Source organism: Muscardinus avellanarius (assembly GCF_963383645.1).
Source record: "Muscardinus avellanarius genome assembly, chromosome: 2".
In the NCBI taxonomy this organism is placed as follows: Eukaryota; Metazoa; Chordata; class Mammalia; order Rodentia; family Gliridae; genus Muscardinus; species Muscardinus avellanarius.
Window position 1 is genome coordinate 108245832 of NC_137787.1, and position 13181 is coordinate 108259012.

At 53.1% G+C, this 13181-nt stretch overlaps 1 protein-coding gene across 1 annotated transcript; it reads right to left on the reverse strand.

Moving 5' to 3' along the window:
• Nucleotides 1-9890: 9890 nt before the first annotated feature.
• C1QL2 (complement C1q like 2) lies at nucleotides 9891-11324 on the reverse strand (the record flags this gene model as incomplete). The annotated part of the gene is made up of 2 exons (XM_080689291.1): nucleotides 9891-10070; nucleotides 10641-11324. The coding sequence occupies 2 exons, from the start codon at nucleotides 11322-11324 to the stop codon at nucleotides 9891-9893; spliced, it is 864 nt and encodes a 287-aa protein (XP_080545417.1).
• Nucleotides 11325-13181: the final 1857 nt, after the last annotated feature.

The window sequence follows — 13181 nt, forward strand, 5'->3', positions numbered from 1 at the left end:
AACTTCTTGTTCCCTGTCGCCAATCACCACAGGCTGTCATGCTAACTGCCAGGCCGGCTCGCTTATAGGAGAGCCAGGTGACAGCCCTACCTCCAGCTCTCACAGCAAGTGACTGTTGAAAGAAAGTGAGGAAGGAGTGTGCGGGGGCTTCGGGAAGCTCCACCACTGGACTGGGGGTTTGGAATACAATTAACTCATTTTCCAGCACCTACACAGGGCCTGGCACACAGGGTGTCAAGTGCATGGAGCTGGATGGGTGAATAGATAGATGAAAGATGGATGGATGGATGGATGGATGGATGGATGGATGGATGGATATTACTATAGTCTAGATACGGATTATCACTCCAAGGCCCATGTGTTAGCTATTTGGTCCTCAATTTGCCACTATTGGGAAGTAATGTAACTTTCAGTAGGTGGAGTCTAGTGAAAGGAAATTAGGTCACTGGGGGTGCAGCATTAAAGAGGATATTGGGATCCCAGCCGTTTTGTGCTCTCCTCTCCCCTCTCTCCTCTCTCCTCTCTCCTCTCTCCTCTCTCCTCTCTGTCTCTCTCCCCCCTCTCTCTTCTGTCTCTCTCCTCTCTCTCCTCTCTCTCTCCTCTTTCCTCCCTCTCCTCTCTCTCTCCTCTCGCATCTCTTATCTCTCCTCTCTCCTCTCTTTTGCTTTCCAGCTGCCACAAGGTGAACAGATTTCCCCTACCACATGCTCCTACCATGGTGTAAGATGCCACCAAAGGCCCAAAGCAACAAACCATAAATTGAAACCTCTGAAACTATCTGAACCTGTGAACTGAAGTAAACCTTTTCTCCCTTTAAGTTGACTGTCTCAGGCACTTTGTCACAGTGACAGAAAGCTGACTAAGACAGATTGAATGACTTGATGGCTGGATGGACAGAGAGATGGGAATTCTAATTGGTACATGGATGAGGTTATGCAAGGCCAGGATACCAAAGCTAAGTGATCTTCCCTGCATGGCCTCAAACAGGCATGGGGCTCTCTCTGCTTGTCCCCTTTCCTCTTGCTTACCACATGCAGACCCCTTACTCTGAGCCCATAGAAACCCATAGAAGCTGACTGCATGGGAAGACCAGTTGCCTCACTGATCTTAGCCTCAGCTTTCTCTGCTGGTGAATGAGAATGCCAAGACCGACCCACACAGTGATGGGGTCATTACAGAAATTAGAAAGGAAGGTACATGGAGCTCTTCATAATCTCACATGTGGTGAGTGAAGGGCTGACATGTTACTACAAACCAGATACTCTAGCTGCCAGCACCTTTAAGAGGACCAAGTAGCAATAGAACGTCACACTACTGCTGCCGCGCATCTAGGTATCTGCATTTGGGTTTCCAGTTGCCACCTAGGCCAAAACAGGGTAGTGAACCCATCCTCTGGCATGTGCACCCTAGTTCTGGGTGCTTGGTGGATACCCAGGGAGCAGGCCAGTTTTCAAAATCCAGATGCCAGAAGATGGCTTCCATGGGAATCTATAGCCTTGAATGGGGTCTAGGTCTCCCAGGTGTGCATCTTGGAACTAGGGACAAAAAAGGCTAGCTTTCTGAAGGCTCACAGAGGCAGTATTGGCCCCTTGGAGTAGGGCAGGTCTTGCAGGAGGCCTCAGTCTGGACTGCCTGCCCTCCATGTACCTGCTCGAATGGCCATGCTGAAACACACCTGCCCCAACCTCAAGTCCTGGGAGCTGTTGTGGGATTGGCAGGCGCTCTTACTATGCCCACCAGGAAACCCCAAGCCACTGGGCTGTGCATGTCAATATGAAATCCATCCATAATGGAGCTCAGTATCAATGGGAGTTTGTGTTTTCATGTGGCTGATCCCAGATACTCGGTCACAGCTCCAGGCCCAAATATTCAGGGGCTCATTAGCCTGAGAGCCAACAAGGGAGCCCCACAGGAGCAGGAGCCCTTAAGTGGCATGCACACCATGTAGTAGAATCCAGGAGAGCTCAGGGTTTCCACCATGGCTCATCCTCTTTGGGAGGCCAAGGCATGAATGTTTCAAAGGGCTCTGGGTTGAGTTCTGGCTTTGGCATATATAACATCTGCTGGTTACTGCCTCATCTGAAAAATGGGTACAAGTGTCTTTATCTCACAGAGTTATTGAAAGGTGTATAGATACATCTGGAAAATGTTTTTGGTTGCTTCTAACACATGGACATGTTCATAAATACCAGCTACTAACACTGGAATTCAGCCTCTTCTCATTCCAAGTGGCCTTGGTTTAATGGATCCTGCAAGGTGTTAGCTGGGAAGAGGACAGAGCCACCCCTAGTCGTTATTTCAACATCGCCGTGCACTACCCGGTCTCGAGTGTTTACTCTGTACCTCCTGCTGAGTTGTGGCCCCTCACGAGCGCTCCCACTCGCCTGTGTGGGAGGAGTACCAGCCCACCTGGCAGATGGAGAAGAGATGCTCGGCACCTGCCACCATCAGTGAGAAGACTGCAGAGCCATTTCAAGGCAAAGGTGGGTTCGAATCCAAGTTCAAAGGCTCGGAAAAGTAGCCAGGTGGTATTGCAGAAAAGTGACTCTTTTTTAGAATAAATGTTTAAATGCTGATGACAACCAGCTACTACAGAATACTTTCCAGGAATGTTATTGACATCCATTAGCTCCCTCCATCTTCACATGGTCTTATAGAATAGGAAGCATTTTACAGAAGAAGAAGCCATGGCTCAGAGAGAGCAGGTGAGGAACTCCAATAACCAGCAGATTGGCACGACAGACAGGGAACCAGATTATAGGAAGCAGGACCTTTGGAGTTAAACATATCTAGGCTTCAGCCTAGGGGCACTGCTTTGCTGTGTGATCTTGGGTAAATTGCGAGCCCTTTCTGAACCTCAGCTTCAACCCTCTCACCAATTTGCCGACATAATCTGTTAAAATGCTTAACTTGCCATGTCTTGCTTTCCTCCATTGTTGAGATTTAAAAAGTTAACATAGATAAAGGGTCCAGGTCAATGGGAAATAAAATAATAAAAAGGTTAAAATGATTTTTTTCTTCTCTCTTTATTCTGTGTTGTGACCTGGTTGATTTTAAAGGGCTGGGCTATTTTGGTGCACTCAGCTGCTGCTAGCTGTTCAGTCTGGCCGCAGGGCACACTGAGATGCCCAGTGTGGCCTGGCACCCCAGGCTCATCAGCTGGCTGTAGTTATGGGGCATCAGAGCAGAATGTCCCATCCCACCTGCCCCTGGCCCAGGCCCAGGTGCAGTGTGGCTGGGAAGGGACATCAGAGCCCAGCCCTGACGAGGAACTGGAGAGCAGAGAGCAATGAGGAGAAAAAAGAGCCATTCTCCACGCTTCAGGCCTGGGGTGCAGCAGGCAGCCCGGGGGCCAAAAGAGGACTGAGTTCCTAAAGCTTTACAATCACAACACTGTGGCCCTGCAAAGCATCACACCTAGCTGTAGGACGAGGTCCTCCTCTGCCGGTCCCCATGAAGCTCCGTGTGAGCAAGCAGGCACGTGTCATTCAGAAGCACAGCTCTGCCAATCAGTCACCCGAAGATCAATGTCAACAGTGATGTTCGCCTAGGAAATCCTCAGGATGGCTCCATGAGCCGCCACCTCCCTCACATGTACCTCATCTCTCAAAAGGCTTGAAACTCTAGGGAGCAGCCCAGGCCCTTCTGGCTGGAGCTCAGTACACCCAGAGCGTGTGATCCCCATGCCCCTATGCGCAGTCAGGAGTCCCTCCCTTCTCCCTGTGCCAACTGGCGGAGAGCCCCCATTGATCTCTTCCTTTAATTCACTCAGTCCCAAGAAAAGGGCTGCTGGGTGTAGAAAATACAGCAACCTGCTGGGTGTGGTGGCATCTGCCTGTAATCCCAGTGTTTGGGAGGTTGAGACAAGAGGATCACAGGCTCAAGACCAGCCTCATCAACTTAGCAAGAGCCTCAGCAACTTAGTGAGACACTGCTTCAAAATAAAATAGGTTTGGAAGTATGGCTCAGAAATAGAATACCCCTGGTTTCCATCCCTATAGCCACCAAAAAGAAAAAAAGTTAATTCCCTTTTGAAGTATATACATACATACATATAAAGTATATACATATACATGTGTATATATATATATATATATATATATTAAAAGGTAGAAATCAGAGACAGAACGAGAAGTGCTAGAATTATCTGTCATCTGGATAAAGACATTGTTGATATCGCTTTGAAAATAAGGTAGGATTTTCCCACATAAGGGCAGAACTTCTATGTGAAAGAGGAATCCTGTTCGTAAATGTTCTCTCTCTATTAGACCAGGGAATGTTGGAGACAGCATACTGGTTTGATAGTGGGAGATGTTTTTAAACAATCAACAGTGTGGACAAGTGCATATACCCTGGTTGGGAGGAAAAGGGGCTCAGTGTGGAATGTCCCTGAGAGCGAGCTCAGGGAGGAGAGAAGGTACTAGCAGTGCAGAGAGTTCTACCCTCACCACGCACAAATCCACGTATATGTGCAGTTGAAAAATCAGGAAGAATTCGGGCCCCGCTATTACAGAAATTATCTCTAGGAAAGGAAATTGCAGGGGGGGAGTCTTTCCACTTTCTATTTTATATTTTCCATATTGTTTACATCTTTTTGTAAGTGCATATTTATGTCAACGATTTTTCAAAAGATGTTTTCCATTTGGAGAAAATAAAAGAAACCTGAGAGCAAAAGCTGAGGGACCTCACTGGAAAAGAAGCAGAGAGAACCACCTGCAGGAGGGATCTCGGCCAGCCCCAAAGCTGCACTGGCAGTGATCATAAGTGTGTGTCCACTCTAACTTCTAGAGCTATAACTAGGGCTTCAAAGGTTATAATAAATGAGGGAGGGGGTCATTGGTTCAGATCAGTGGCTGAAACAGGGCACAGCGTTGCACGCCTATAATCCTAGTCTTTGGGAGGCTGACACAGGAGAATAGCAGGTTGGAGACCAGCCTCAGCAACTTAGTGAGACCCTGTTTTAAAATAAAAAATGAAAAGGGCTGGGGTATAGCTCATAGGTAGGATGCCCCTGAATTCTATCCCTAGTATGAAAGAGAGGAAAGGAGGGAAAGAGAAGGGAAGGAAAGAAGGGAGGGAGGGAGGGAGGGAGGGAGGGAGGGAGGAAAACAGGAAGGAAGGGAGAAAGGGGGAGGGAGGGCAATGACTCAGCTTGCTGGTGAGACGCCCTTGACCCCTGTGAAATTGCAGGCAACTTAGAAATCTTTCCAATATTTACCTCCTTGGGGCCCCAGGACACCTCCATCCATTCCATAAAGATTCACTGAGCACTCGCTGTGTGCCCAGCACCATCCTAATTGCTGGAGGCAGGAGCACACCATGGCAACCCATACTGAGCAGGAGGATCATAGAATCGAGGACAGCTTCAGCAACATAGCAAGACCCTCAGCAAGTTGGTGAGACTCATTTTTAAAATAAAAAATAAAATAGGGCTGAAGGTGTAACTCAGAGGTAGAATACCTCTGGGTTCAATTCCCAGTACCAAAAAATTAAGTAATTAATTACAAAAAGAGGAGCTCTGTGTGACTAGTGTGATGGGGTTGAGTGTAAACACTAGATGACGCGTTGGCTAATCACATTTCTATATACATTTTAAAAATAATATTATAAAATTTATTTTTCAAAACTTCTGCTCATATCATTTACCGCCATTGCTGCTGTGACCTGCCATGCTCTCCTTCATCTAAGAGAATTCGAATGTGGCAGTAACAGAAGCCCAGAATGCTGCTGGGAAGCTCATCACTTCTCTCCATGCAGAGGGAGCGGAGGGACCTGCCTGCCCGGCCCACCCCGGCTCTGAGTTGCTTCCACATCATCGACATGAGAGCCTCCAAAGTCATGTGTCAGAAGGAAGTGTTGAAACCTTAATTTCATTTTTAATCAAAAAGAGAGAGAGGGAAAGAGGGAGAGAAAGAGAAAAAGAGAGAGAGAACGATCAAGCATTACTAATACTTAAACGTAGGTTTAAACTACAAACCTCAAGATTTGTAGTGCACAGGGTTACCTGTGAGTCATAAAAGAACACATTAGCATGCCGAAGATTCTGGGAAAGCGAAGGGAAACGCGTGCATTAGCCCTCTTTTCTTTTTGTTCCAATGAGGAAGACTTGTTTCCAGACTCGGTTAGCCCCTGGAATATAGCTACTGGCTTGAATTTGCAGATCCTTGGATGAATACAAATACAAAAAGGTGGAAATTTTTCAAAAGTATAGGCTGACAATGATAAATGTAAATTATTCATAAGTCAAATATACATATTGGAGGAGAGTGCTCAAAAAATGTTTAACCAGTAAGACGCGTGACCAGGGAAGTTGGAAGCGACCTGTCTGTGCGGTGTGTTGCTCTGCAGTGTCACCACAGCTCCATGCAGAGGGGACTTGGATTTTTGTCTGAGACGCCCAGGAGAGCCATCTGCTCACGCAGATAGGACAGAAGTAGAGCAGGAGGCATACCTCTAGCTGAAGTTCTGGGGCCAGGTGTATATCACATGAGTTCAGACACTCCTGAAAATAATTAGTCACACAGATGTTGACTCTGGAGATAGAAGGGTCTTCCCGCAACCAGAGACAGCCAATACCCACTTCAGCCAAAGCGTCCACCCCTGCAGGATGCTGCCCTTTTCACGGCCACCAAGTCAGGGAAGGGAGAGCTGTTGTAGGAGAAACTTATCAGTGGGCTGGTGAAGACAGACAGGTCCAAATGAAGTGCCAGAGCTTGTGACCTACCATTCCACTGGGCCAACAACACTGACCCCAAGGCCAGAGTGTTCAGCCAAAGTCCTGAGAAGCCTGTGTCTGGAGTGTTCTCTGGAGTGCTGGTCTGGGAAGAAAAGCAGAGCCGGCCCTTCTCATCTGACCTTTCTTACATCAGAAGAAGGGATGAGACATGTGTCCCTCAGAGGGCCTGGGAACCCGGATGTGGATGTGCCCCATCTGGACTATTGGGCAGGACAGCAATCTGGAGATCTGAGTTCAAGTCCCGGCTCAGTCTCATATAGACTTTTTCAACTTGGACACATCACAAACCTCTCTGAGTCCCAATCTTTCCAGCTATCAAATGGACAAAATAGTGCCTTTTCTATTTGCCAGGTGATGTCCACATGATCACCCCAACCTGAGAAGACAATCAGAAAATGCACCAAAAAGCAATTAGGACATTTGTCATTAAAGTTGATAACAATCCCCTTTCTCAAGGGAAGGAGGAGTGATGGGCAAAGGGTTTCTTGTGTCCCACATGTACCAGGAGACAGATGGCTCCAGAGAGGTGGCCGGGTGGGAGGTCTGGTGTCCCCACTCCAGCCTTCTCCAGAGACATCACAGGGTGTGAACCTCCGCAGGCCTTGAGGGCCCTCCTGGGACCCAGAGTGTACAGGCCAGATGCAGGGAGATTGCTCCTGAGTGCTGGCTGTTGCCTGGCCAGGCTAGCCCTGCCTCATCAATCTATCATCCTCTTAGCAGCTGACACCTCTGGCAGCATCTCCCCGCAGCCCAGGCATTAGAATTGCAAGAAGCCCAGCGCACCAGAGAATACAGATGGAGAAATCTCAGATTCAAATTTGTCTAAGTATTGCGAACAGCCAGACCCAGGCAAGGCGTCTCCACTGCCCTTCCACTAAAGGGGAGTGGCAGGGTTTTGTTAGAAGTACAAATTGCTTCTTAATGCAGAGGATAAAGCTAGGCTTGGGCACCTCCTTAGAAATTCCTCCCGCTCCCAGGAAAGCCACCGCTGCATGTCAATTTTAATTTTTGAAATTTAAACCGAGGGCTTTGTGTCTAAGCTCCATCTCATCGGAGGAAGGGGAGGAATAAGTCAAAAAGGATTAGGGGCCCGCCAGGGATTGCAGATCCATAGCAATTAGACTTCATTTGGGTCTCAGACATTTGGTTTTAATCGCATTTCTGGATGATACAATCAACAAGGCATCAGAAATTGATACATCTACAACTGTAGATGAGCCGATTGTGCCCTCCGTTGCTGGGCGCAGATGGGCTCCGCTGAGTTTGGGCTCCACAGTCAGTGGGGTGAGGGGTGGGAAATTGAGGCTCTGCTTGAGTCTGGAATTGATAGATGCTAATCTCTGTGTGTGTGTGTGTGTGTGTGTGTATACACACACACACACACACACACACATTTTCCCCTATCTCACTTTGAGCACTTCATCCCTGGATTCAAAGCAGATATAATCATCGTTCATATTCAAGTGAATGACAATAAAACATTATTCAAATAAAAAAGAGCATAAAGAGGAATGGCAACAGCCACAGACTCAAGGCAGGGGGTATAATTGTCTTTAAAATGGGAACCACAGCTTCCAGCATCCTCGAGAACTAAAGATCACACAATGGGACTTGGGGGACAAAATCACAGCTGGGAACAATGTCCCACACCACACTGACATGGACCTGTGTTTACATACATGTGTACATACGTAGCATAGATTCTAAGAGGATAACAGCATTCCACACAGAGATGCATATGTGTGTGTGGACCCAGCTTTATAAAATGCATATTCTCCGGGATTACCTCTGCGCACACACTCACACACACACATGCACAGACATTTGTTTTCAAACAACTAGTCAAAATAAACTCTGCCAGTACTAGCAGGTCGCTAACTGGTCACTTTGTATATAACTTACTGTTTGTTGAAACCCAGTTTCTAATGACAAAAACAAAAAAAAGTAAGAAAAAAAAAAAACAATGGAAACCATGTGCAGTGTTTTCCTAACTCCTGTGTGTGGAATGATGAAGCCCAAAGACACAGGCAGGGAACACCCCAGAAAAGGGGTGTCTCTCCCCAAGGGATAGTGTGTCTCTCCTTACCACACATTTGGGATGAACTTGGAGAGCCCAGTGATCCTCCACATTGCCTCAGCTTGGAAGCCCTTTAGAGTGGCATGGCTCTAGCTGGGTGTGGGCACCTGTGCTGGGTCCGCTGTATGCAGCTGCAGGGGAGCTGCTGAGGGCTTCTGCACTTTTCCTCAGAGCAGAGCAAAGGGCCCCTCTGGCCAGCCCTCACTCTTGCCCCCTGTTCTACAGGGGTCCTCCCTTGCTGCCTTCCTTACACGCCTGCCCCCTTTTCCTCCTCCCCGACTCCAGCAGGGAGCTGGAAACCAATCCTCTTGGGCCACCTCCCCATCCAGGCCCCTTGGGCTCAGGGCTGCAGTGGGGGGATCCCTATCTCCAGACCTGTTTCACCCATCCCAGGTGGCACAGTCATAACGGTGGCTGGAGAGCCAGTCACAGATGGAGCTATAGGGACCCTAGTTATGGTCTCTCTGCCAGGGTAAACAGGGCCCATGCTGACAAAGACAAAGGGAGCCATGATCTAAAAACATAATTTAATGCATCGCAATGGGCTAGGTTGGGAGGGAGCGCTGTGTGGAAAGGTGAATTTTCCGTTCGCTGGAATTCCGCGGGGATGGGATTTTGGCTACGGACAGGAAAATCTGCACAAGTATTTCGGGTCACAAAGAAGGAAGCCCCAGGGAGGCAGCGCTGGCTTTGGCAGGTCTCCTGGGCTGGGTCTGGAGCCTGTGGCCTCCTGGCACTAGGAGGAGGGAGAGGAAGTCTGGAAAAGGGTACCCCCCAACACTGGCTGGGGCCAGTCCCATCAGGTTTGCAAAGTCTGCGGGTCTCCTGGAGGGCTGGAATTCAAACCCAGCTCACTCGGGGGTCCCCTCCCCCTCCCGGAGCTGGACACCGGGACCTGGGGCGCCGCCTGCCAGAGTGGTGAGGAGTCCAAGACACACTGAGGCCGAGTGGGCGGCAAGGAGGACAGCGGGGAAGTCTTTTCCAACGGAGATGGCGGGAAGTGTCAGGAAGCAGGGAGCCGCGCGCGCTGGTGGGGATAGGGCGGCCTGCAGCCATCCCACCTCGAGCCCTCGCCCCCTAATCGGGGTACAGAAGAAAGCCGGAGAACGTGCTGTACTTGTTGTTATTGCCCCCGTGCGCCTTCCCGCCGTCCAGCTTCACGTACACCTCGTCCCCTGAATCCAGGTGCAGCACCACACTGTTACTCGCGTAGTCGTAGTTTTGGTCTGCGTCCTGCGCGATGGCGCTGGCCCGGACCTGGGGGAGAACCGCGAGAGCGGGTGAACTCCGCGCCTGTTCCCGAGTCCCCGCCCGGGCCCCACCTGGTGCGCCCCCTGGCCGGCCTTCTGGGTCCACACTTCTGTCCCAGCACCGTGTCCTCTCCAACTTGTCTAACTCCTTCCCGGTCCTCTCCTGCGGCCGGCGAGTGAGGACAGGAAGGGACAGAGGGGCTTGGTGAACGCTGGCCGGTGGGGAAGGGCGGGGAGCAGGCCAGGGCCCGGAGGCAAGGAGGCTGGAGAGCAAGGGGCGGCCGAGGTGCAGCCAGGATTGCGGGGTAGCCCACGCCGCTGCGGCAGGAAGAAAGCAGCCGAAGAGTGTGGTTTGGGCAGCAGGGTCCCTGGGCTGTTTGGGCCCAGCCTTTGGCGCTACATTCGGGGAAAAAACGCGACCCGGGCGGAGCGTTGGGAACCGCGATGCCGAGACGCCGCGGCGCGCACCTTCCCCGGCTGGCTCCGGCGCTCGTAAACAGGGAGGAAGGGGGCTGGTTTCCCGGGGTCAGGGGCGCGGGAGGGTCTGCGGAGGGCCCGGCAGGGTGGGATCACTGACCTGCCCGTTCTTGCAGAGGTCCGCCCACATGCTGGTGCCGTCGCCGCCGCGCATGAGGATGTGGTAGGTGAAGAAGTAGATGCCGCGAACCTGGCAGCTGAACTTGCCCGTGGTGGGGTCGTAGTGATTACCGAGGTTGGTGACCACGTCGTCGAACTTGAGCACCTCGTAGCCTTCGTGGGGGCTCTTGAGTCCCACATAGAAGGCGATCTTGGGACCGCTGAAGGCGGCGCTCAGCGCGCTGGTCACCTCGCCCTCCGCGTCGCCGCCGCCCCCGGCTCCGCCGCCCGCCACTCCCACGCCGCCCGCCGCGCCGGTGGTCAGCTGCAGCCCGGGCAGCCCCGGCCGCCCCGCGTCGCCCTTCTCCCCCGGAGGGCCTCTGGGTCCCGGCGGCCCCGGCTCTCCGGGAGGCCCCCGCGGCCCCGGCTTGCCGGGTCTCCCCGGGTCGCCCTTGGGTCCCTGGATAAAGGGAGGAGGGGGGTTGGCGCTGAGGTCCTGCAGGACCTCCAGGGCGGCGGTGCTGGGTCCCGGCGGCGGCGCCTTGGCCCCCGCGGGGCCCCCGGCGGGTGCCGCGCTGTACGGGTCACAGATCATGCGGCAGGTGCCCATCATCTCGTAATGCGCCGCTCCGGGGGGCGCCGCCTGCAGCAGCAGCGGGACCGCGATGAGCAGCCCGAGCGCCATGGCCAGGAGAACGCCGACGGCCGCCAGGCAGGCGCGCCGCCGCCGCTGCCACAGCCGGGAGGCGACCGCCACCAGCTCCTCCTTGCCGCCCGGGGAAGTAATGGTGGGGCGGCGCGGGTGGCCCCGCTCCCCGAGCTCGGGGGCCAACTCCGCGGGTCCGGGCCGCGTCCCCGACGTGGCGACCCCCTGCCCGGGCCACCCAACTACTTCAAGGAGAGGCGCCCAGGCCTGGGCTCCGCTGCCCGCCGCGCTGGGGCTGCTCAGCAGAGCCGCGGGGCCCGGCGCGCATGGCGGGGGCGCACAGGAGGAGCCGGCGCCCCGCGGGTCCGGCGGCCGGCCCGGAGCGCTGGGTCCGCGTGCGGCGTCCGGCCCGGGTCCGCGGCGCTGCCTCCCGCCCTGCTCGGCTCGGCGGGGCTCCGCGCAGTGAGGGCGCCCAGCTCCGCGCCGCGCGCTGCCTGGCTCTCCCGTGGCTCGCTGGCTCCTGCGCGGAGGGGGGACCCAGCTACCCTGACGTAAGGAGTCCGGGGCTGAGCGGCGGAGGCGGCGAGGCAGAGCGCGCTCCCATCACTCGGGAGACTGCGCCCTCCTGTCACCAGCCTCCAGGCCTCCTATCCTGCCGCGTCCCTGGCAGAGGCGGCAAAGGTGCGGTTTCTCCTGGAGGCGCCAGAGAGCCACAAGTGGGCGCAGTGGGCACAGCCCCCAGCCGGCACCACAGACACACCCACCCGCGGTCACACTTACACGCCTCTCGGACCGGCAAACACAACACCCACCCGCGCAGTGTCGGGGCGCTCGCAGGCACCCAGTGCACAGCCGCGAAGTCGCTCAGAACCCTGATGCCGAAAAGATCCTTTGGGGTCACCTAATCCATCCCCGCCCAAACACAACCAGACCTCAACCCTCAAACTCCAGGGCAGCCTCAGTCCTGCAGGCAGCTGCAGCAACGGGCCTTCTGAAAACGCCCAGGCCTTCTGAAAACGCCCGGAGTTACTTGACGACGGAATAAATTTAACACTGGACTGTCTTTCATAGACTGAGGCCTCAGCAGAGCGTCCACCTCAAATCTTGGAATGACGCCTTGTAAAGCCCAAATCTCCTAGTACAGAAGACCTTTCCTTGCACCAGAAAATGAATGGCACTTGTCCTCTATATAAAGTTCACTTGCAAATGCAAATATTTGAAACCATCGCTGCTGCGAAGTAATCTAGCATTCAAGATCGGTGCCCTTCGCTTCTGGTGGGAGCCCAGCAGCTCCGGGCGGAGGCGTGGACATCATTCCCATGGAGAGCCCCAGCTCTCTCCTCCTGAGGTGGGTTAGTTATTAAGAATTAGTCCCAAGCCATTCTCAAAGTTCTGAATAAACTGTGGCTCCAGATTGGAGAAGAATTGTCTCTATCCAGCACAACTGTGAGAATACCGGAAGTAGGAGAGACCCTCTGTGGTGTGGTTGGGGGAGGGAGACCTCCAGGTCAGAACTGAAAACCCTGGGGCTGAGGTGACCTTGGTGATAGAGCGCTTGCCAAGCATGCTCCATGCCCAGGGCTCCAGCCCCAACCCAGGGAAGGATGAAAGGAGAGAGGGAGCAAAAAAAGAAAAGCCCAGCACCTGGTTCTGCTCCTGCCCTGAGTAGCTATGTGATGTTGGCAGGACATTCTCTTCCCTGAGACTCAGTTTCCCTAAAAGACAGGCTACTGCTCCAGCAGGCCTGACATGAGGAAGGAAGCCCTAGTGAGCATCCAGGGCTGCTGTCAGTGTTTGGTGGACCATAATACCTCTCAAGCAACTGTGCACCTTCCTGGGCTATTGCTTTGAAGGGTGTGTCCATTTTTCCATCACTGGGCGCTTTTGGGTTAGCCA